We start from the raw sequence: 24,829 nt of genomic DNA on the forward strand, positions 1-24,829 counted from the left end.
CAGGAGCACTGATTTGCCAGGAACTCAGCCAGGCTGCAGAAGGAAGCTGTCTCTTTTCCCTTCCACACTTGCTCCCCTTCTCTCTCACTGAGTTGTGGCCAGGGAAGGACTAAGAAGAACATTGTTTTAGGCAAAGGGGTCTTTGTCTGCCAGGAGAGGCAAAGGTAAAATTTCTGACTTGTACTGGTTCCAAAGAGAAAACATCCCTTATGCTTTTCTGCCTCACAAAAGGCACAGCAGCCTCAGAACCTTCCTGCTCTTAAATTACCTTTGAACTAAACTGGGATTCCTGTCGGCCTCCTTCAGCTCAGCAAGTGCTTCCTCTCCTCAGGGTGAGGTCTGTCTGCTGGCAGCAAACAGCCACCAAGAGCCCCTTCCACTAGACCCATTGCTACAGGAGGAGGTCTTGTCTCTGGGTACCAGCCTAGGGCAGGTGAAGAAGAGGGCACAGAAACTACATGCTCACTCTTAAAGGAACTACCTACACACTTTGTAACTATTGCTCAGAAAACAGGGAATGCATATTGGATGTTCAGATCATCCAGAAGTTACCTACAGACTAGTTCTGAGTACAAAGACGTAACTGGCGTTTAAATATGAGATTTCCATCTGGAAAGGGTATTCCACAGGAATTTAAGAGTATTCCACACAGTCCATTCACTAACTAGATTCAGCTAACAATAATATTATTGATCTTTGATGTTACGTATCAGGATTTTTCATTGCTAGCGAGATGAACTGTGTCCCCGTCTTTCAGAATAAAATCCAGCAATGTCTTCAGAGAGTTGTCCTGAGACTCAGCTCAAAATTACTAACTTGGAATACACACAGAATTACACCCAAAGAAGGCACTGGCTCAGGTATGAGAAGCTCTGGAGATGTGGAAATCATTAGCAGGATTTCTCCATCACCTTACCTACCCAGGGATAGCACCATGCTAATGGTTATAGTGATTATACCATTTCTCTTACAGGGAGGACTTGGCTGTGCATTTTACAGGTTACCACCTACACTCCACCTTGTGTACAGATGCCACTTGCCCAGGTCTATCAGCAGCAGCACTGCACCAAAAGAAAAGAAGACACAGCTTGGTTTCAAAATGTCATGAGAACTGCCTTGGCTCCACAGCAGAAAAGTGCTGGAACTGATGTGTGGGAAAAGAGAATTTCTGCTTTAAGGCCTCCTGCAATTAAATCCTTTTGCAAAATACACAGTTTCTTCTAGTAAGTGGAGACTTAAGGAGTTTATGAATTTAAATTAACTTCATGAGCAACAATAAATTGAAACTATCTAGCTCCATTTTTTTCTTCATGCTATCTGGAAATTATAAGGAGCCTTACCACAATCATCAAGTACAGAGTATGGGGTCCTTAAAAAAGCTCACAAAAATCCTTGCAGTACTTTTAATTTCAAATAAGACTGAGTTTGATTTTATACTTTGGAAAATACATTACTAAATTTAGCCCAAATAGAAGATCTCTTTATTTTTGTATTCAAAATAGCATTTTTTTCACTGTGGATTTTCCACCTAATTAAAGACCAGATATTTATTATTGCATAAGCACTATCATTTTTTCGAATCAGTAACAAAGCACACCAAATACTATAATGCATCTTGCCCTTTTATTGTATTGTATTATAGACAAAGAGGAATACATACAGAATAATTACTGCCATCACAACCATAAAGTTGCAGCATCACTCTGATCCCTTTGGAAGTCTGAGAACATCCACTTGACATTCTTTCCACCTTTTTATTGTAACAAGCTGTATATATGAAATCTCAGCAGTGAACAACTGTTTTTCTAAATAAAAACACAGACAAAAAACCCAGTGCTTGTTAAGAGGACTTTGCAAGATTCTTTAGGGTACCAGCAGAATAAACATGCAGAACAGCAATACCAAACCACAGACACACTGCCCCCAAAAAAGTTGAGCTGCGATGGAAAATTCACAGGTTTAGTGCTGGAACTCCATCTCCTGCAAAAAGCCAACTCAAAAGCTGTATGTTACTTTAGTTCAAATCTAAGTGGGAAGAAAGTAATGTAAGGTTGGTATTTTGCAAAAAAAAAAAAAAAAGTGTTAAACCTATTGTTTTATTTGTACAGTAAAATATGGTCTATGACACGAACCTCTATTGCTTCCCATCAGTCAGGGACCAGTGCCACAGTGGAGTGCAATGCCACCAGAAGAGATGTGTTGCTGTGTCACGCTGCTTCTCTTGTACACAGTCCAGGCTTTGCTAGAATACTACAAAGGACAAAGCAAATTTCCTCTTTGAAATGTAGGTGCAAGGAAGCTGAAAACCACATGCCTTTCAAACAACTTTGGCAAATTATATTGTAATACACTCCCTTGTGTTATTAAGTATGACTGCATACAAAATAATAAAGTTTTCAGTGGGTCACAGTTCCCTATTTCCCTGTGCCTAATGTTGTAGATAAAAAGGGAGAGAAGCAGTTTGGAAACATGCAGCAGATAGCTTCCATCCTAACTTGCTGATCAGGCTGAGAGCAAAAAATCAAAAATATCAGCCACTCATGAGAAGACAGACATACTAATAAGAATTAGTAAAATGACTTTGAAAACCATTCTTGTTGTGTTCGTATAAAAGTGTCTAGCCTGTACACTGATGCTCAAGCAGATACATAAATCTTTACTTTGGGTATGTTATATTAAGTCCTATCAAAAATCTATTATTGTCAACAAGAACTTTCTGCTTGGCCAGTTCCTGCTCTCCTCCACAAACAAAGGAAAAAAGGAAAACAATGAGAAAGGATTGCTATTCTTTTTTAAAGAGTAACAAGGCGCAATCTTGTCATCTACTACTACTACTACACTACTTAAATTATTTTGTTCTGTCTTGTCTCTCCAGCAGGAATATTAATAGCATCAGCACTGGAACCCACCGTGATGGAGTGCAGAGTCCATGCAAGAGCTACAGAGCATTTTGGTGGAATTTGAATATTTCCCAAAATACAGTTTGCAAGAGACTCCTGGGCAGGCAGGCGTTGTGTACACTCTCTGCCAAAACTCTCTGTAGAGGCCAGTTTGAGTGGTTCAATCCAGCATGTGATTTGCTTAATGAAAGACACTTCTCCAGAAGATTTTGGCAGACATAATCAGTTCAGTTGCCAGGCAGTATTCATGTGATTACAAATGTTGCTGATCACATTATATACTTAATAAATCTCTCCAAAAAGATCACAGCTACTGTGTGGCTCTGAAGAAATTAAAATTGTGAGACAGATTACTGTGTTTGCCATGCACTGGACTATTGATGTGATCGGGAACACATCCCTTCCTTGGACTGCCAAGCAGTCACTGACAACTATTAATTTCTACATAAAGCCAAGTCTGACTGTTTGTAAATGTTTAGCTATGCACCGTGGCAAAGTAGCTTCCTTTTCATGTTATTCTTCCATAAATACATTAAAGAATTCGACTCCACCAACTTTCACGGGTCTATGGCAATCCACATGAGACAAGGGGTTGGCCTGAGAGTCCAAGGAAAATTTTTGGCTTGAAATACCAGAAAAGCAGGACGCTATCCTTGCATAAAACCCACGAGCGAGACTTTGGCACTGTTTCCTCTGTTGATGTTTCAGCAGATGCAATATCACATACAGTAATGATAAACCACATCAAAGCAAAATTGATTTAACTGAGCTATACCTATGATTTGATAAAAATTATTTGACAAACTGTTTTGATAAAAATGGTTTTCCTTATGGTGGGGCACAACTTGCACTCTGTATCTTCCTGTAATTTATTGAACAGCATTTTAAAAATGAATAAATGTCCACTGGCCAAATCCCAGTGCTCATTTCAGTGTATTGCATGAAAGCAATCACACAGGCCTCTCTTTTCCGCTCTCAGGAGGAGGGTTTCTGTCTGAAAAAAAAAACAAAACAACAAATAACCATGAAATCAAAGAACTGAATATATCACTTTAAAAGAGTATATAATTGATTAGATCTAATCCCTCCGCACAGCTGTAGCCAAGGTGCTTTGCTGAGTGAAAAATCATAGTTATTAGTGCTGGTTTTCATCCAGAAAAAATGATGAAATAAGTGTATTCAGAACTGAGATGCAGGGAAGGTATTTTTATAGTTTGAATGTTTTCATTTTCACAGTTAACTTCTAGGGAGTAGGCTGTCAAAATTATAAAAGTGTCCCTTATAAATGCTGAGAAAAATTCCACTTTCGACTGCACTGCTCTTAATTCCGTCGTGGTGATTGATGGCTTCCTGTTGACGATGCCTTCAGTACTGTGTAATTTAATTGCACCAGATAGCATGTGCTGAGGTGCCAGTTGTGCTCTCAGTTACACTGCTGTTTCTCTAGAATAGCTCTGAGTTCAATCCAGCTGTCAGTCTAACCTTGTTGTCTGAAACCCGTAATCTTTCAGGGCAGATCTAGGCTTGGGTATGTGGTTCCTATTTCAACCTGAGTTAATTTACTGACAATTGCCTTATTACTAACTCCATTTGGACCCATGCCCCCAGAACTCCATCAAAAGCTTGAAAACTATTCTCTATGTACATAATTTAAAATTACTTGCTGTAATTGGAACACCTTAGTGGAAAAGCATCTCCAAACTTTTTTTCTCTGAATCCGGGGGAAAAAATTAATTTCAGATCTTCAAAGGTATTTAAGTATCATTTATTTAATTGTGATCAAATAAGTACTTTGTGGGTCCTAGTCTCACTTTTTTGAGATAAAAAGAATGGATTTCTCAAACGGCACCATCATTTCAGAAGCTGAGTTTCTTGTGAGACTCAAAATTGTTGGTGCAAGCAACTCACACCAGCAAGTGCAACTGTGACTGAAGAGAACCTTCCTCCTGAGCATATCTTGTGGTTTTCACCGTGTGGTCTGCGGTCCCTTAAGCAGTTTGCAGACTGACTTTGAAGAGTTTCTTGAGGGGAAAAGAAAAAAATGCAGTGGGCTTGAATTCACCATGAATGGGTTTCCCATCTGCACTGCAAAAACCCATTAAAGGTTGAAAACCACTTGTGAACAAATTATCTCAAAGCTCTTGAAACAACAAGGTTTTCAGCCTGCTCCTGTTTCTCTGACCAGATACCTCCTGATAAATTAGACACAGCAAAGGGTTAATTAAGAAAGAGAGTTTCCAAAGGAGTAGCTGGGCACTCCTACAAGGGTCCTGCTCCACCAAGGTTTGCCCTGCCTGGCCAGCAGTTCCCCCTCTCTGCTACTCATTTCTTGTTCTCAGACTGCAAACCTGTGCAGGGAGAGATTGTTTCAGAACTGCTTTCCTTTTCCTCCACAGCCCTCTATCCTTTTCAACTCAAACTTTTGACATCCACCTTTGCATTAAAGAGGACTTGTTCAGGTTCCTTGTCTGCTTTCACTTATCGGCTTAGTGCCATGGCAGGCCTTTTTAAACACTGCTCCCTGCTCCTACAGTGGAATCTTGGATGAGTGAATGCCCTCATTGTTGGGAGCCCAGGAGAAATCATAGAATCATCTTAACATCAAACAGGCTTATTGGATTTCACAGTAATGCCTACAAGCTGTCAGTGCTACCACAAACCCTGCCTGGGTGTCACTCAGGACTATTTAGAGGCAGGAAGAGCAGCTCTGGAAGCACACAATTGTCAACTGAAACAACTGTGAAAGACAAGTATCAGTTACAAAAATTAATTGTGGCTTTGATGGCATTGGCAGAGGAATCATATGCAGGAGCAGTCCTGCATTGGGCTTGCCCTTGTAACAACAATTTCCAAGAGTGAGGAGTAATTGAATGAAGACATTTGTATGCAAAACTTGAGAAATTGTAGTTGGTCATCATGAGCCAAGCACTGGTGCTGGAGTAAGGATATGGAGGATCTACCTTTCAGAGAATAGAAGGTCACAGGGTACCATCTGTAGGGCCTTGGCTGCTGTTATTTCATTTAAAGCTGCATCATTCAATAATTTGTATTTAACTAAAGCATCTCTTCCAGAAAGCCCTCCAGAGTCTCAATCCAAAGGCTAGGAAAGGTGTACAGTAATATACCCTCTCTTTACTAGTAGTACTAAACTCTGACAGTTGTCAAAGGGTGGGTGATATTACAAACTACTGGTTAAGTTTGTTTTGTGATGCACTGTTCTTATGTCCCTGGTTCTGTAATACTGGGAGCTGCCTGAATTAGTGCCTTGTCATGTCAGGCCTGTCCAGCTCCTCACAGAAACAGAAGCTTATCTTGTGGTGCTCTGGGATCAGCTTCTCCCTTTATATTCTGCTTCACTTCTTACAAGACAGTGCTGCTCTCTGATGGACTGTATTCTTACTCCACTCTCCAGAAAGAACAGACCTCATAGACACATCTGAATATCTCTGTAAGTGGGATTAAGGAACTGTGCTGCCTCTATTAAATTCAAAAACATCTTTAACTTCCCACGTAAAGTCTATTGACTGTATAAGAACCAGCACAGCTGCAACTGCACCTGGTCTTGACATGTCATGTGTAGGTACAAAACATTTCAGCTGAACCTAATCCAAACAGGTGGAACTCTGCTATGCACCAGAACAGCCCAGCACAGCTGCTGGAGGTAAAGGCCCTCTACTGACACTTTACCACTTAAGGGTTATTTATTACATTAGTGCATGGGAAACTTTTGTAATGTAACCCACACTCGGAACTGTCCTAATCAGTTGGCTATCCATAGCCCAAGAAAGCTACAGTCACTCCAGCCTTACTGTGTAGGGCCCAGCATGATTGCCCAAGGTCACAGGAAACCAGAGGCAAAGCAACATAATTGCCCTTCTGTGTTATGGTTTGAGACAGTTAATTGATTTATATCTCTTTGATTTGCTCTGCTGTGAATGACAATTGGAGCTGAGTGTGATTTTAGAGGAGCAAGGGGTCCTTCTCAGTTCTCAACAGAGATGGTCTTGCTCAAAGGCACTGGGCAGGCTCCTAAAGGAACTGGGAGATGTAGCTGTGAACTGGTTTCACTCACCACAAGCTGCCTTGTGGTCATGGAGCTGTTAGGGGAGGAGGGGTAGGACAAGACATGCATGAAGGGACTTTATTAGAGGTGAGAGACCTCCTGCCTCTTGCAAGCTTCAGATAGCACGGGAGCCACTGTAGTAACTCCTAGCCCAGTCATTTTGTGCATATTTATGAACCCACATATGTATGAATTGCTAAAATCAGGGCTTTTAACACACCCTCATTTTGTTCATTGAGACCTGCAGCACAAGACTGACATGTGAAGTGGCAGAATGCCCTGTGTGCTGTCACAAACACCTGAGAAAATGTGCTTCCCCCTTTTTCACGGAGTATGGATCCATGAGCAAGGAGTACACGTGCTTCCCTTTCCTCTGCCAGCCCTGCCTGCCACCTTCTCGCTCTCTTGTTCACTTTCTGCTCCTGCCCAGTGAATAGTCAGTCCACAGCTCAGAAGCAATGTTGTGAGGCAAAGACTAAATTCTTGTTCTTCTCTCCTTCATACATCCTCTTTCCTTCTCTATTTGGTGCAGGGACTGTCTGAGGTAATTCTTTAGCCTGTTATGCAAGAAGTCAGACTCAGACTAGATCATTGTTAATGAACCGCTGCAGACTGTGAAAAATAATCTGTGCTTGGTATAAACCTATTTGCTGAGATGGGAGTGAGTCAGCAGAGATGTCATGTCTGCTGTACACAGACAGGCAAACCTGGCTGCTGGGAGATAAAGGCTAAGTGAAAGCACTTCTGCAGGAACACATACCCGTGTGTCTAGGTTATACGCCGTCTTCTTTAGATCCTGCAACGCCCTCTGCATGAACTCGAACGCATGGCAATCAACACAGGGACGGCCTGGGAAAGGAGACAGAAGAAGACATCACTGCCACAGCACGAAATCTGGAGTGTAGCAGTACAGAGGTGAATTGTAATGCCAGGAGAAACCCCATTTTACCAGGCAGCTACACCTGCATGTGTGCCAAGTTAGGGCTGCCTCTGGACAGGGCTGTATCTCTCCCTGTGCAAATGTGGAAGGATCAGCAAAACCCACAAAGAGTTCTTTGCTGTTTGTGCTTCTCTGGACATAGCCCAGACTTGACTCTGCCTGTTGCTTCAGCCTCCACTCTCTCCCCTTAAAACTGAAATCCTTAACCCTTCTCCAGACATGGGTTAATTCTCAACTGATACACTGAAAATAGCAGTTTGCAATGGTTCAGGAACCAGACAGGCAGGTCTGTTTTTACAGGAGCTCTTACAGAGCAGCTTGGCAAGGGACAGTGCCAGATCTGTATTTGCTTCCTTTCACCTGCTGCTGTATTTTTTTCTCTGCCAGGAATGCAAAGCATCCCACTGGCTCTGCAGCTGGTGCCAGTGTGTGTGTGCACAGAGGGGCAGGGGAGAGAAAAGGCAGAGAAGAGGAGGAGGGGACCTGACAGCAAGTAAAATGGCTCACTTTTGAACCTGGGCATTTCTACTCTGCCAGGATTCACCCTGCACTGATCTCTGATTGTTTGGTCACAGAGTTAATGAAGTGTGCATTTTCAGAAGAAGAAATTGCTGATACTGGAGTAGATGCAGGGAGAATGGGGAAAGAGGACATTTTACCCTGATCACAGAGCCCCCAAGCTGGGGGGAGTGCTGAAATCCTTGTCCACATGCAGCCACTCGTGCTGCTCCACCAAAGCAAAGAGGGTGCAAAGCTGCTGCTGAGGTAGCTGGGGAGCTGCCTGGAGCCAGGGACCTGCTGTGCAGCACTGTAGCACCCCACCTGTGCCTGGCACCCTGCTGCCAGCACCGACTCCTTCATTGTACCTGATGGAAGGGAGCAGCCAAAGTGCTTCTCAGTCCTCAGCAAAGCTCTTAAAAGCTTTGATCTATTCAGGAGGTGTTTCTCTCCTCCATCTCCCTTGACATCTCAGGAAAACCTGGAAATCAAGCTAGAGATTTAATTCCAGGGGTGTGAGGAAATGCAAAGTCCCCAGCTCTATAAGAACAGCATCATTCAAAAAGACTCTCTCTCTTCAGGCTTGAGAGGAGTAGCAACAAGCTGGCTTTGAGCACATTTTAGAGATACTCAACCTCCTCCTGTTTTCAGTATTTCAGTAATTTAATTGTTTTCACTTCAGATCATGGAGCAGAGCCCTTAGAAAGAATCTACATCCTCAGACTGCTGTTTGCAAATCCATCATTATTGGATCGATGTCATGACCTGCTCCCTCCCCTCGCTGTGGTCTTGTCAGAAACACCTGGCCTGGCTCCACCTCGGGAAGGTGATGCACACCCTGAAGTGCTTGTCACTAAAGCGTTCTCAGAATCAGAACTTGGTAGAGAAAAAACAAACTTCTCGTCATAAATGAATGTCTCCTGCTTCTGCAGTGTGGAGAAATCATTTTTGAGGAGAGCCATGAATTCCATAGTCAGTCACTGCCTGTCACCCAGGCCCTTGTGAGAGCCATGGCTGTGTGGGATCATTCACTTGTATTTATGACAGCCAAGTGCTCCCATGTAGACAGGGAGGTACTAGTGGAATGGCACAACTCTGCCAAGTTGTTATTTTACTTCTGCCAGCCCTGTGAAAGCAACTGCCCTGGCATCAAAGCAGCTTGTGCAGAAGGGTGGTGGCAGTGAGGACACCTGCCTTGCAGCTCTGGGCATCCCGAACCAGCACCTGCAAAGCTCCTAACACGACACTGCTCTCTGAAGTCACAGTGCAGCTGCAGCCAGTTTCACCACATAACAAGATATTCACTCTTTAATGTAGTTTCCTGGGCTGTTCTCGGTGGTGGAGGTCCCTCTCCAGACACTGCTGTCTCTGGATCAGGTCAGCATCCCTGCCAGCTGGGAGCCAGCAGCCCTTCAGAGCCCGTGTGATTCCTCCAATCAGTGATATCCCAGGGTGGGACACATCATTCTGAATTCCAGAGTTGCAGAGAGGATTCACTGAAGCAGCACCGCTGGCAGATGAGAGGACAGTTGTACCTGGGAGTGGGGGACATGCAGCAGGGAAGGTGGGTGGCTGTGAACTCCTCCACTGGTGAGCCCTGCAGAGCACCATCCATTCAATGCTTGGGGACTGAATAGGGCAGTGTTCATCTCTCCATCAAGCAGCTTCCACTAGCACAGAGCAACTTAAATGCAGTTCCCAAATCAAACACAGTCAATACCCCACTACCTGGAAATCCTACAGCTACAGTCAGACTTCTAGCAGCAGAGCTGCCAAGTCCTGACTCTGAAAGTCCGGACTAACTGGGCTTTTATACTATTGTACGAGCCAGATGATCACAGTAGCCAACAGCAGATGCTTAGAATAAGTGTCTAGCAATGTTCTTCTAGCCTACCAAGGTGTCAGAGGATATCCTGTGTCTGGCTGGTGTTTCTACATCTGATAAGCCCTCCATGAATTTCTCTCACATTAATTTGCACTGTTGCTTCCTGAATCCACGTAAACTTTTGTCATCTGCAGCATCCTGTGGCAATGAGTTCACAGCTGAGCTGTTCAGTGAGTGTACAAAATACCATTCCTGTCTGCTCTAAACTTGACATCTGCTGATTTCATTTCCTGCCTCTGATTTTTGCAATGGAAGAGATGGTTATTAAATATTCACTGTTGTCCCACTTACGACTTTGCTGCTCTCCATTGCTGCCTGCCTTACTCTGCTTTCCAGATTGAAGAGCTGGGCTGCTATGCTGGCCTGTCTAGCTGGACTTGACCTCTCTTCACGCCCACAATATTTTCAGCAAGGTGCCCATGGACGTTTCCCCAACACAAATATGTCTAAGCATCCGTTTTCACAAACAAATCTAAATATGTGTTGTTGCCAATAGGAGCAATCCCACTCTGCTTTCTGTCCTTGGTTAGGTGGTCCCACAGTTCCACTTGCTGGCAGCACGAGTGACAAAGCAGCTCCTCAGTCAGCTGGATTGCTGATGTTTTTTTCTCCAGATCAGATCCTGAATGTCCAAGTTCTGGGGCCACCACAAGAAATGGTGCAAGGAGAGGCATCCAGGTTATGGGGAGGAGAAGGGCAAAAGCAGCACAGGCTTCCATCAACTTAAAGCAATCATGAAACCAAACCTTAAGTCACATCATAGCAAAGTACAGCAAAGTGCTATTAATTCCTTGCTGACAGCTGGGAACAGACTATCATTCATAGGGAGACTTAACAGGTTTGTGGATTAACATAATGAGAATTATCAAGAGTCAGCTATAATTCTTTAAATGGGTCCTGTCAGCATGAAGACTGTATGTGTCTGTGTGTGTTCAGGGAGAAGAGGGGGAGGGGAGCTTAAAATATGTTCTCTTGGTTTCTCCTTGGTGAAAAACTGGAACTGAAAGCACTGTGTAAGTCTAATTTATTTTCCCTTGCATGCACATGGCATTTACTCTTTATATTTCACGCACCTTGGCTAATGAAAACAGACTGACCAGTTTCTGGTCTTCAAATTCCATATTTTACTTTTCACAGTGGGTGATCTGGGCTATAAATGCAGTGGAAGGTTGGGGAAATTATTTCATTTTTTTTTAAAGTGCATTGCAGTGAACTTTAAAGAAAATAATCCACAAGTATTAGTAACCCCACTTCATACTTGAACAGTCTTCTGCATATGCAGAGTGTTGTGTAAAAAGTATAAGGACACAATTAAACACTGCTAATTAGAATTATTCATAAAAAGCTGTGCCTGGCTCTGTGGCTGGCAGAAAGTATGCCAAGCAGAGAGCAGGGGAGGGTACCCCGAGCCAGATCTTGGTGCCACACACAGGACAGGATCGCTCTGCAGTGCTAAGAACAATTCTGACTCACTCTCATGCTTCTCTCCTGTGACTCCTGCACCTCCCACACTTGCACAGGAGCATTGCTGTCCCTCTCCTGCTCGTGGTGCTGCAGGAGGGACACACTCCTCCCACCAAGTGGGAGAGAGAGGCTGTGTGATCCATGTGGAATTATTCCTGCTAAAGGCACATTCTTAGTCCCATGTCACACACCTGGGAACAGAAAAAGCATTGAGCACTGCACTGCCCTGCCCTGCAGAAGGACACTTAGTATGGTCCATGTACATCATATATCCCTGTCAAGAACATGCACTAGAGCCCCCCTTCCTCTCCTGGGTCACTCAGGGTCCCACAGCCACCAGGTTATCTGGGCTGACAGTATGGACTTCAGTGCCAGCAACAGGGAAGGTGTATGCATGTGCAGCAGAGGCAGTGCCCCTAAATTTGTCAGTGCTTAGGAGGATCAACTCCTTCACGAGAAGTAGCCAGTGGAGCTGACATCAAGCAGGAAAAGATCCAGAAATGTCTGTGTTACATGACATCAAAGGTCTGCCTGGCCCAGTGTCCAGTCTCCCATGATGTATGTCTCTTGTAGTACATTAACTATGAATAGGAGCATTCCCAAGCTTTGGGAGCAGTTGGCGTGGGACAGCTCATCTCTGAGTAAGCTCTGTCTTCCAGATAGACAATCGGCCTCCTGTCATGGACACAAGTGTGCCAAGGTCCATCCTAGCAGGTTACTGGTGCAGTCATGTCCCCATGCCACGGGACATCCATGGGCACTGGTTATAGATGCAACCTTCATGGCCAGAAATGGGTGCCCATGAAAGAGCGTAAGAACAGGGCAAGTTTGAGGGATGTGTTCCCAAACACCCTGCCAGATCTCAGGAATATGCTAAGGCAGCTCCTGAACCAGAAGAACTGCTGCTGTATCTAACAGCCCTTTATCAGATTGTTGTTTTCTCGAATTTAACCAATCAGTTCTGCAATCTCATGCAAACTTTTAGCATCCACAGCATCCTAAGGGAAGAGTTCCACGGGTAAACTATCAGGAAGAGCCCTGACTGGCAAAGGAAAGTACCTGGAGCACTTAGCAGCCATGCAGCACTGTCTCAACAAATGTCTGATTAGGAGCATCAGGAGTTCCTTGTTGTTTTAAAACTCTGTCCCCACAGCAGCCCAAAGCAATATACAGTTCACAGTTCATGATCATCTGAGAGTCTTCCTCCTGGCCTGGCCTCAAACACAAATACTGTTATGCTTTTGTAGCAATGCTGACAGCCTCTATTACTCAGGACAGGGCAGAGTGTCTCTGCAGAAATACTGACCACAGAAACACTCTGACCTGCCCTTCATTCCTCACTCTCACATGCAGATGTAATGACAAGATAAGACAAGGAATCTTCCTCAAGGGCTGTTCAAGAAACTCTGTAGCCTGTCTGGAGGATGGTAAAAAGATAACTCATTGAGATTATAAGAATGGTAGGGACACACTTTTTCACAGGGCCTCTTGCGATAGGACAAGAGGTAATGGTTTTAAACTAAAAGAGAGTCAATGTAAATTCGTTATAAGGAAGAAGTTTTTTACTAGGAGAGTGGTGAGGCACTGTCACAGGTTGCCCAGAGAGGTGGTAGATGCCCCATCTCAGGAAACATTCAAGGTCAGGTTCAACAGGACTCTGAGCAATCTGATCCAGTTGAAGGTGTCCCTGCCCGTGGCAGGGGGCTTGGACTAGATGACCTTTAAAGGTCCCCTCCCACCCAAACTGTTCTATAATTCTATGGTTCCATGAGACTTGGGTCAGAAACTCTGGCCAAGAGTGTTTTTCTGTGGATAAAATGGGAGTTGTCACTACACAAGTAGAACAAGGAACCACTATACACTTTTTCCCAAATGCGTTGACTTGCCTCTGCTAACACAGGCACACAAAGGGTGCATACAATTTATTTTTCAGGAATTTGAGGAGAAAAATTGGACTACTCATCAATAAACTTATAAAAATTAACGAATGCCTAGAAAACAGACACACAAAATAAAGATGAGGTATGGTTTAGAAAAGACCAAAAACTGGCGCTAACAAAAAAAAAAGAGAAGAAAGTGGAAAAAGAAGGGAATTCAACATGTAAGTCCTGTGGATACAAATACACATGGGTGTATCTAAAAACTAGTAACAGAATTAATGGAGAATAAAATGCAGTGACTAAATCAGGTCTTGTATTAAATATTTGGTAGTCATGTAAAAAGATAGCTGTGATACAATGTAAGCATGACTAAGAACTACAGATTGGTTTGTATGCAATTATCTTCCTTTGCTTTTTTTCCCCAGAAGATATTTTAAGTTTCTAATGACTGTCTACTTCCCACCCGCTGTCACCAAAAACACCCTGAGAACATTGACTCCATCCCCTACTAACTTTGAACTATTGCCTCATTTTGGAGCTGACAAAGTTTAAATAGAGACTTACTCAAAATTGCAGAGGCAGCTAATATAGAGCTGTGATCCAAATTCAAGAGCTCCCAGCTCCATGGTGTGCTCCAGCCAGTCTGTCATATTTATTTACTTTTTAGGTTTGCAGTATTCAGAAATCCTGAAACCATTCTTTACAAATGCACTGTTTGGGTAAATGCCCCTTGTGTCAATCTGCAGTACAAGAAAGTTGACCTATTGTTCCAACCAAATACTACAGTAAGCAAAATGCAATGCCCTAGCAGAAATAAACACAAATATATTCTTCTAACAATATCCAGACTAGCAAGGACGTCATATGTATCGTGGCAAATCTGGAAACAAAACTCTCAAGAAGCAAATCTAAAAGACCTGCAAACAAAGAGTTCTAACACAAGTCCCAGTAAAAATTATAGTATGCAGTTTGTATTTTTTCCTAAATAACTACTAGTCCTTTGCTTGCTTGCTTGCTGTTTCTATAAGCCTTGTTTCCCTGTGCTTTGCTGACATGGCACGAACTCTGTGTTACTCCCTCCTTATTTAGGAAACGTAAAGTCCCCCCGGAGCTCAGTGTCTGTGTGGCTGCTGAGGGTGAAGTGAAGGAAGGAAAGCAGGACAGGGTGCGGCGGGAGGGCAGGAGTGCGCACGGCGGGTACCTACTTTCTGCAGGAATGACACTCCCGGAGTCCTGGCCAGCCCCCACAAGCCTCACGCTCAGCAGGCCGACCAGCGAGAGGGACAGGATCGCCACACGCACCGCACTCCAAGCAGACGGCAACGCCATTGCTCCCATCAATAATTCAAGCTGCCTGAAACAAGGAGAAACAGTGAAAAGCGGCAGTTTGCTCCCAGCACGCTCCTCACAAAGAAGCGGATGAGACACGACAAGGACAGACCCCGTGCACGCACAAACACACGCACACACATCACTGCAGTGACACCCCACGGGCTTGCGATGCACCCCAAGGACCAGCTTGCCCGGTACCTGATCCTTCCCTTCGCCCGTGTGCCAGAGCCTGGGAGCAGCTGTAGCGGGCAGGCGAGGCTCCAGCAGCCACTCTGAGCATGCGTCCCCTCAGCATCCCCCCTTCCCTGATTAGGGTCATTGCCATGGAGATTTGCTATAGCAACACTGAAAAATTGGAGCTGCCAAGTGGAGGAGAAGATTTAAAGGGACCACAATGTGGTGGATGGTCACTGCTGTACTCCTGCTCTGCCTCTGCTCTTCAAAGGCCATGCCCTCTCCTTGATGAAAACTGGCTGCTGCCACCCACGTAAAAGGGTCTTGGGCAATTTTTGTATTTGTTGCTTTTATTCCCTAAGGGACTGCTGAAATATGCAGCTCCCATCCCTTGCTTTAGCTGTAACTCACTTGAAGTGAGATTTCATTCTGGGAGGTTTCAAATGAGACAAAAACTCAGAAGTTTTCTTGGAAAAATGAAGTTTCAATGCTAGCTGATGGTGCCCTGCATGGTGGGGAAGAATCCACTATGGACTAAACTACACTGAAAAGGAAGCCTTGTGGACAACAGCAGCTCTGGTACCTGGATCAATAATGAATATGGATCCTGCACAGAATCATAGGTAATCATGATAACAGTCCAGCCAAAACCTATGCACTGCAAAAATTTAGGAATGTTTGCTTCAAACTCAACTCTTGACCTGGGATTCTGCTAATAGGCCTGATGAAGCTTAAGCATGAGCCCTCCTGGACAGAGGATCCGTGTAAGGACCTGGCTGAAACCAAGCATTCAGAAAGAGGAGGTGATACCTTTCAGAAAAGAGAAAAAGATGCTCTATCTGCTTTCCCCAGAGGGTGGTTAAAGACTCATTTTGCAACATATCTGTTCAGTTTATGGCTTTGTCATTCTCTAATGGGAGGACACTCCATCTCCTCTCTCTGGGGAATAGGGTCCAGCCTTCTTGGTCTGTACAGAATAACCAACCTGCCAGGTTGTGGAGGTATCAGCCTTCCCAGACTGAGACAGAGTTTATCCCTGGCTTTCTTCAGCTCTGGGGACTGTCACCAGCAATGTACTCTGCTTCTATTTTACTTGTTCCCGTAGCTTCTTCAGAATTACTTCCTACGGCCCTCCCTTCAGTGCTTGTGCTTTTGGACTGGGTTAGTTTAAAAGTCATCTCAAAGGACTTTCTGGCAAAGTGGAATTGCCTTGTGTATGCAAGAGAGGACTTCACAGGGGGCAGCCAAGATTTGTGGAAGCACTCCCTACAGAAAATGACACGCTGCCAAATTTTCAGCCCACAGTGCAACTGAAACTCAAATTCCCTTGTGTGGAAGGTCCAAATGAAGGTCTCAGTCAATGGGGTCTTCATAAGGTGAGTCAGGGCACACATGAGCACCCAAATGTCTCCACTGGCTTTGTAAGAAGCTGACACTCCCAATCCAAGCTCTGAAGCTGGATGCCTGAGGTGAGGTTGTGTGAGATGGCCCAGCTTTACATTGTTTGTCTCTTCACAGGCCTCAGATGCCCATTAAAGGAGCAGCTCCATAAGAGCTGGGATACAAAGAAACAACATTGTACAGCTTGTCTGTACACCCATCTAGGGCTGGTCATGCAGTCTATCCCTGATCTGCAGTTTTAAATAACACCAAATGGAAATTCTGGCACAAAATCCAAACTTCCATTCACCCTGGCATAAGTGTTTCTTGCCCATACCCTCGTTTATGGTCCCATGGCCATAACATACTTTTCATACATGAGCTTCATGAAAAGGACAGAAAGGAATTGCCTACAGGTGCAATAACACTGTTTTTTCAAGGTACCAATATAGTATTTTCTAAAATTTTAACTATTTTTTGCAGTTGTTGTAATTGCTTGGTCTTTTCAGTAAGTAGGTAGAACAAGCAGAAGAACCCACAGTAAGGTAAGGAAAGGAATTGGACATCTCAGGGAAGAAGGGTAACCACAGAAGTGAGCAGAGGAGTCACCCACTTAAACACTGCAGAAAATATAAAAGGGCATCACAGAGAAGAACCTGGGAAAATTCAAGCTAAAGAGAAGATGAAGGTCCTGCAATATATCATTCCCAGGATGACCAGGACTGCACAAGAATTTCTACATGTGGTTTGGTGATATCTTGTCATTATGGTCTATATATCACAGCAAAGTTTTGCATAGTTGTCCATGCATTCAACAGAGCTCCTCTGTGAGAGGTTGGACTGTGTATTTCTTGGTTTCTGATTGCTCAACGCCCCACCATCCAGACTTAATCCTGTAATAGCACCACAGAAGGAGTCCTTGCTGAGCTGGACTGCTGCCATCCAGACTGTACAGCACCACTGAACCTGCTCCCACCTGTGACAGTGGGAGGGATCTGCAGTAGGACATTCTGTATCCACCACCTAATGGGATGCAAGGTGTTATTTTGGTGTCACACACACTATTAAGCTTAAAATAATGTCCTTTTTTTAAATTTTTCAGTGCCGACATGAAACAGTCAGACATTGCACTTACAGATTCTGGCCAGTTTTTGTGCCATGGTCTTTAAGAAATGTGAAAAAAAATTCCCAACTCCTCCTGCTAACAGAACCGTGTGGTCCAAGGTGTGGTTCTCAATTCACAGGGAACGGGAGCCAGTCTGCACGGAAAAGTTCCAGAAATCTGTGTTATTTTTTCACCTCCAGCAAAGCTGTAGAAGAAAGAAGCATGAAAGCACTTGAATGACTTGCTTTGCTATTACATTCACTATTGCCAACCACCATGACTAAGGGATACCAGAACTAAATTTACTTTGGAGGATAAGAAAATTCCAAGAGATTCACAGAAGTCCGTTTAGTGTCTGAAGAATATCACAGTGAATCCCAGAGGGTTGTCAAAAATATTTATACTTAATTTTCATTTTTTTTCAGATAATACATGCCTAGTAGTTGTTTACTAACAAAAAAAAATAGTTTCCTCCAAAATAATCTGAAACATCAGACATTTAAAGGGAAAATGATTAGTGAGGATACATATCTGGTAGATTCCTTGGAAAATCTCTTGTTGATGCCTAAGTGCTACAGGTATTGAAAGTTACACCTTTGAAGTAGTAGAAGAACATGTATCTATCAAGTTTAAATCACTAACATTAGAGGCCTGAGTTGAACATGTGTGCACAAAAACAAGATGCTGGCAAAGGTTCTGATTTTAGAACTAACTCCATTATTATAGTCAGGGGTACACATGGAAAATAGGGTGATTAATTCCAGTCTAATATGAAGTGCTAAATCATTGCCTGCTAACATGGCCATAAGCCCTTTGTTGGACTCAGAAGAAGATAGCACAGGGTCAGAAGAATCTGTGTCTGGTCGCTATTACCTGAAAAACAGAGTGGCAAGAGAATACAAGGCATAACCCCAGGAAAGCCAAGACACAAAACAAGATACAAATAGTGTGAAATAGGAAGAACAGCAAGAAAGCGTCCTTTAAACACAAGGGGAGTAAATTAAGGAAGACAAAACCCAAGGAAAGAGTTTGTTCTCTGTTCAGCAGAAGGGGAAAGTTAATCAAGTTGATGCCTAGAAAGTGATACAGGGCTAAGCATTTGCTTTATCTACCAACCAAAATAAAGTGAATTAGCAAGCAGGAGGCTAACGCAACACCAGTGAGATGTTCTAGGTAAGAACAATTAGCAGAAATTTACTTTGCTACAGATGTTTGTAGATTTGTGACAGGTCCCTTCTTATCTGGGTTTTGATCTATCTGGACCTCTCTTTTTACTCTGGGCTATCACTAGACCTACCTCAGGATATTTAAAGAAGAATGTAAAACAACCACCATGAGCAATTGCTGAGAACTTAGGGAAGATGTGAGTTATACCAGCCATGCAAAAGGGTAAGTGCAGTGACTGTCTTTAAAATGAGGAAGAGAAACTGGAAGATAACACACAAACCTGTCCATCCTGGAGAATGTTTTAGAAGTAATAATCCCACCAACAGTTTGTAAGTATGTGAAAAACAAGAACTGGAATTGCAAACAAGATGTGTTTGTCAAGAATCAAATCAAAGTGGTTTGGTATCCTTCTGTGACAGGGTAACAGGCCTTACAGACAGAGAAAGCCAAATTTAATCAACCTGGGGAGATCTCTACTGCTATGTCACACAGCATTGTCAGAAGCAAACTCAGGAAACTGCTCCATGACCAGCAAAACCATCTGTGTCACTGCTGAGAGTTAGCAATGGGTCACTGTCACCATGGAAAGATATATCACATCAGGTCTGCAAAGACTCACTTAGTTCAAGGGTTATTCAACATTTCATTAGTAAGCTGGATAATGAACAAGCAAAGTGGTTATTTAAGATGTAACACCAGTCTAGAGGTTATAAGCAGTGCTGGGGGAGAGGACTAGAATTCTAAATCAGAAAGACAAGTTGGAAAAAAAAAGTCTAAAAACAAAATAAAATTTTATCAAAATGAGAACAAGGTGCTACACTTCATCAAGAATAATCAACAGCTCATATTTGGAATGGGGAACAAGAGGTTTAAGTGGCACCTCTATGGTGAAGCTAGGGAGTCACAAGCTGAAATCAGTTTACAATATTCTGCAATTGCCAAAAAAAATGCAATTATAGTGAGACTTCCAAAAGAAAAAGTGCAAGAGCTCAAGCTGCCTTCAGCAGAAGGTTTGAGCTTCAGTGCTACATCTAATTTGGTCACTGCAATACTAGGAACTGTCAGAGACACCCAGAGCAGCAGAAATAACCAAAAGTTTAAATGGCATCACGAAGGCACCATTTAAGCCCCTGGAAAACTTCCCAATAATGAAGATGGCACTGGGAGGGATTACCTGTGAAAGACAGGGGAATATTTAAGACTGCAGGTATAAATTAGATATCATCTGGGAATGGCATTGGGATAGCTGGCCTTGCATAAAAACAAGAGATGGACTGAGTGATTTCTTATGGATACTTTTCCCTTCCTTTTTTCCTGATTCTATAATTCAGAATAATTTTGCTCCCCAGGCAGTCACTTCCCAGCCCTCTGTGTTGTAATTCCAGCATGAACACAGACACCACTGGGAGAAATGCATTGCCCTTGTGCAGCATCTGAAATTCAGACTAATTATTTCTCCTGCCTCAGTTATCAAGGCAAAGGAAATGTTTTTCTGGTCTAAGCAGGTATGATGGCTAGAGAACATCCCCATTTTGGGATGGGTTACTGATAAAGGCATTCAAAGACATTTGGCTACAGGGCAGCTGCCAGGGCCCACAGCTTCATGATACTCCTTTAAAGAAGTATATCACAGTCTTGTTGATGAATTGAGAGATGCACTGTTAGATGTTCCAGCCTATAAACAGAATAAATTGTATTGTCTTTTTTTTCTGACAGCCACCTCAGGCCTTGAGAAGGACTGAAAATTAAATCACCCTATGCTTACCTTGTCCTTCATGCCATGAGATAATTCACCTTTGCTTGATGGCTCAGTATCTTCTTTAACAACTGCCAGAAGTTTGATGGGGGGAAAAAGTCTCTCTCGTGAAATGACCAGTTTGTTTTTGGAATCATTGCTTGACAAGTTCCCTATCTTAGAGCTTCCTGGAAAACCCTTCAAGAATCCAACCACAAACTGAACCTTGGTCAGACTGCAAGGCTTCAAGACACTGCAGCTGTCCCAACAAAGTCCATGTGACATTGTAAAACAGGGATGTGGCTGCAAAGAGGGAATATGACAGAAACTTAGTACTAAGATCCTTTAATATATGAACTAGTCAATTCTAAGAGGTCTCTTTCACCACAGTATAAGATATGGAAAAGCACCGAGGTTTTTTGCAGAGGGACTTGGACAGGCTGGATAAATGGGCTGAATCCAGTGGTATGATGTTTAACAAAACCAAGTGCCGAGTCCTGCACTTTGACCACAACAACCCCCTGCAGTGCTGCAGGCTGGGGGCAGAGTGGCTGGAGAGCAGCCAGACAGAGAGGACCTGGGAGTTTGGATTGACAGGAAGCTGAACATGAGCCAGCAGTGTGCCCAGGTGGCCAAGAAGGCCAATGGCATCCTGGCCTGGATCAGGAACAGTGTGTCCAACAGATCCAAGGATGTGATTCTTCCCTTGTACTCAGCGCTGGTGGGGCCACACCTCAAGCGCTGTGTCCAGTTCTGGGCCCCTCAGTTCAGGAAGGACATGGAGGGGCTGGAGCAGGTTCAGAGAAAAGCAACAAGGCTGGTGAAGGGACTCAAGCACAAGTCCTTTGAGGAGAGGCTGAGGGAGCTGGGGTTGTTTACCCTGGAGAAGAGGAGGCTCAGGGGAGACCTCATCACTCTCTATAACTCCCTGACAGGAGGTTGGAGCCAGGTGGGGGTTGGTCTCTTCTCCCAGGTAATCAGCAGTAGGACAAGAAGGCATGGTCTTAAGCTGTGCCAGGGGGGTTTAGGTTAGACATTAGAAAGAAATTCTTTACAGAGAGAGTGATCAGACGTTGGAAAGGGCTGCCCAGGGAAGTGATGGGTTCACTGTCCCTGGAGGTGTTTAAGAAGAGACTGGATGTGGCACTTAGTGCCATGGTCTAGTTGACAGGGTGCTGTTGGGTCATGGGTTGGACTCGATGATCTCAGAGGTCTTTTCCAACCTGGTTGATTCTGTGATTCTGTGAAGGCTTGATCAGTTCCCCAGAAATCAACTGAAGCCAAGGGTGACAAGCATCTTTAAATACTTTTGAAAGCCTAGAATGCTTTCAGCTACACAGGAGGGACTGCTGTCAAGCTATTGTGAAATGAAGGTCAGTTCAGGCTTTTTGAACCAAAAGAAAAAGTACAAACCACTGGCAAAATACCAGTTTTCCTAGTTTACATATGAGGTTTGCACTGGACTGCTGGAAATCCAGCAACTCATCACTGTGCTGGACATGGGGTCAATTTACATCATAGGCAAGGGTTGTGTGCTGTTTGGGTGCTCTGTCTGAATGCCACTGAGGATGAAAGTGAGCTATTTGCCTTGCTACTGCCAATCTCATCCATGTCTAGGAAGATATAAGCATGTTGTTATTTACTTGCTAGCCAGTTGTGTGTAAAAATCCTTTCTGAATTCATGTGTTATGATGGCAAGTTGAATGTGAGTCAGCAGTGCCCTGGCAGCCAGGAGGGCCAACCGTGTCCTGGGGGGCATCAGGCAAAGCATCGCCAGCTGGGCCAGGGAGGGGATTGTCCTGCTCTGCTCTGCACTGGGGCAGCCTCACCTTGAGTATTGTGGCAGTTTTGGGCACCACAATGTAAGAAAGATATTAAGGTATTAGAGAGTGTCCAAAGGAGGGCAATGAGGATGGTGAAGGATCTGGAGGGGAAGCTTTATGAAGAGTGGCTTGTTCAGCCTGGAGAAGAGGAGACTGAGGGGAGACCTCAGTGTGGTCTTCAACATCCTCATGAGGAGGAAGTGGAGGGGCAGGCATTGATCTCTTCTCTGTGGTGACTAGGGACAGGGCTCGAGGAAACATCATGAAGCTGTGTCAGAGAGGTTTAGGTTAGATATCAGGAAAAGGTTTTTCACTCAGAGGGTGGGAGGGCACTGGAACAGGCTCCCCAGGGCAGTGATCACAGCACAAAGCCTGACAAAGTTCAAGAAGTGTTTGGACAATGCTCTTGGGTACATGGTGTGACTCTTGGGGTGTCCTGTGCAGGGCCAGGAGTTGGACTCGATGATCCTGATGGGTACCTTCCAACTCAGTAGATTGTATGATTCTATGATTCTGTGGATATGTTGGTTGTTATTTTAAGTTCTGGGATTTGGACACATTATTCTGTGGCTATCAAAACCAGAGTAACAAAAGGCACAGGCAGTTCTCTGCACAGCCTGTCTGTGCATATGGAAAGGGCAGGTGGGGAGAACACATTTTATTTCAGAAAAGCTATTGACTTCAAAGGCATAGTTCAAGCCTCCGTGGGTAAAACCGAAATTTGATTTTACATTGTATATAAAACAAACAATACTTTCAATGTGCAATATACCAGCTGTCAAAAGGCATTTAAATATTGTTCAATTCTGGCTTCAATGCAAGACCAAACTGTGCATTGCGTAGGATGTTGCATCCCTCAGCACCATGTTCACTCACTCCATGGTAAATTGGAGTGCCACTTCTTGCTCTGGCAGTGCTCCGGCTGGAGACTCAGCTGACCTGAGGACAATAAGCCCCACCACTCACACCTGCAGTGCCTACACACAGATTCACCAGGATGGGCAGCCAGGGGTTCACTGAGAAATCCCTAGGACTAGAGGGAAGGCAATGCCAGACTAGAGAGGACAGACAAGACAGGTCCAGAGCAAAGCAGGGGAACAAAGCCAAGCTATAACAAGACGGGGACGAGCCAAGTGCAACAGAAGCCAAGAAGCTCTGAGAAGCCACTCTGCTGCAGCCAGGATCAGCTGAAGCCCTCCAAAGGAGGCTTTGCTCCAGAAGTCCTGAGAGTGCTCTGCCATGCATGGGTAAGGACTGCTGCCCTTTCCCACTCTCTGGGAGGGGAGCTGCAGGTGAAGCTTGCAGTGACTCTGGTTTTGCCAAGCAGCCCGATATCAGCAGTGCCAGTGCTCCCAGGCTGTGTGAACAGACTTAGGGAAAAACATAAAGCACAGGTGCTCTCTGAGGGAATTTGGAAAAATAACATCAGAATCCCCTCTCCAGTTCACATTGAGCTTCTGTGCTGGCCTGTATCCTGGTCCCACGCAAAAGAGCATGATGCACTTCTCAGTGTGCAGCAGTTGCACACTTTCCAAGCCCTGGACAGGTTTGGGAAGCCACTCAGGCTCTCTATGGTGTTCCTCTACTTCCCCACTGTTTGTTACCATACCCAGAACTGCACTGGCAGAGCAGTAGTTTAATTTCTTCTCTCATCCACTTCCAGCAAAGTCACACCAGTTTAGTTAGAGAAGCGAGGTGACAGGCAGGCACTTTCTTCCAAATTCAGCTGAAGAGATTTTTGTCTTCAGATGTCCCATTCCCTTCCCAAGACAAGTTAGCACCCCATAGCCCATTGCTGGAATGGTTTGAGACAGTTAATAATTCATGTCAGACAAACTCCAATAATCTACAACCTAACTGAGACTTGTGAGTAGACACTGTCTTACAATAAAGGGGTAGAGTTGAGGATAAAAACCATCTCAGCTTTCAGGTACACAAGTCTGTCTTCATGCCTGAAACAAAAAGAGCAGTTTTCAAAGGCAACTACAAGGAAAAACCAAAACAGTCAGAGTTCAGTACGTCACAGAATGGGCCAAATATGTGTGTCCTAATCACTGTGCTTCACTTTAAGTAAAATAAGGCACACTCTCAGGAAGGAACTTGGCACTGCATGGAGCTTTCCTTCATAGTGATGCTGAGCAGTTGCTGGTGGCAGCATTTGGTACAGCTGGAACTGGCAAGGCTGCCTAGTCATACCCTTCTTCTCCTTTTTGTGCACTATCCATTTGACTTGCCAAGATAAAGCTATTTAGAGATACAATAGGTTAAGAATGGAGTGTCCAGGGAAGGAGGGGAAGAAACTAAACACTTTAATTGAAGAAAACAATACTCTTATGCAGGATAACAGAAAACTCAGCAATGAGATATAAACTGGTTTGGTGCAAGCACAGCACACATGTAATTCCTCATGACACACACCTTATTATAGCTGACAGAACTACAACATGCCTCAAGGTGGTCAGAGTGCAAACAACAAACAGAAA

General features: G+C 44.1%; 1 protein-coding gene across 1 annotated transcript; it reads right to left on the reverse strand.

Moving 5' to 3' along the window:
• Window positions 1-1,601: 1,601 nt before the first annotated feature.
• Window positions 1,602-20,565, reverse strand: CUNH4orf48 (chromosome unknown C4orf48 homolog). Its single transcript, XM_051798110.1, has 5 exons — window positions 20,554-20,565; window positions 15,161-15,321; window positions 14,836-14,984; window positions 7,724-7,812; window positions 1,602-3,894 (listed from the first exon to the last, which is right to left on the reverse strand). The coding sequence occupies exons 1-5, from the start codon at window positions 20,563-20,565 to the stop codon at window positions 3,829-3,831; spliced, it is 477 nt and encodes a 158-aa protein (XP_051654070.1). The 3' UTR covers window positions 1,602-3,828.
• Between the last annotated feature and the right edge of the window lie 4,264 nt (window positions 20,566-24,829).

The sequence above is a fragment of the Manacus candei genome, unplaced genomic scaffold, assembly GCF_025592945.1.
Source record: "Manacus candei isolate 608988 ecotype Guabito, Panama unplaced genomic scaffold, ASM2559294v1 h1tg000048l, whole genome shotgun sequence".
Taxonomy (NCBI): Eukaryota; Metazoa; Chordata; class Aves; order Passeriformes; family Pipridae; genus Manacus; species Manacus candei.

Bases quoted from the DNA above. Each gene is read 5' to 3' on its own strand.
- CUNH4orf48 (XM_051798110.1), bottom strand. The intron at 14,985-15,160 runs GTACCGGGCAAG...TCCTTGTTTCAG, and splicing joins CGGGCGAAGGGAAGGATCAG to GCAGCTTGAATTATTGATGG. The intron at 3,895-7,723 runs GTATGTGTTCCT...TTTTTTTTTCAG, and splicing joins CGTATAACCTAGACACACGG to ACAGAAACCCTCCTCCTGAG.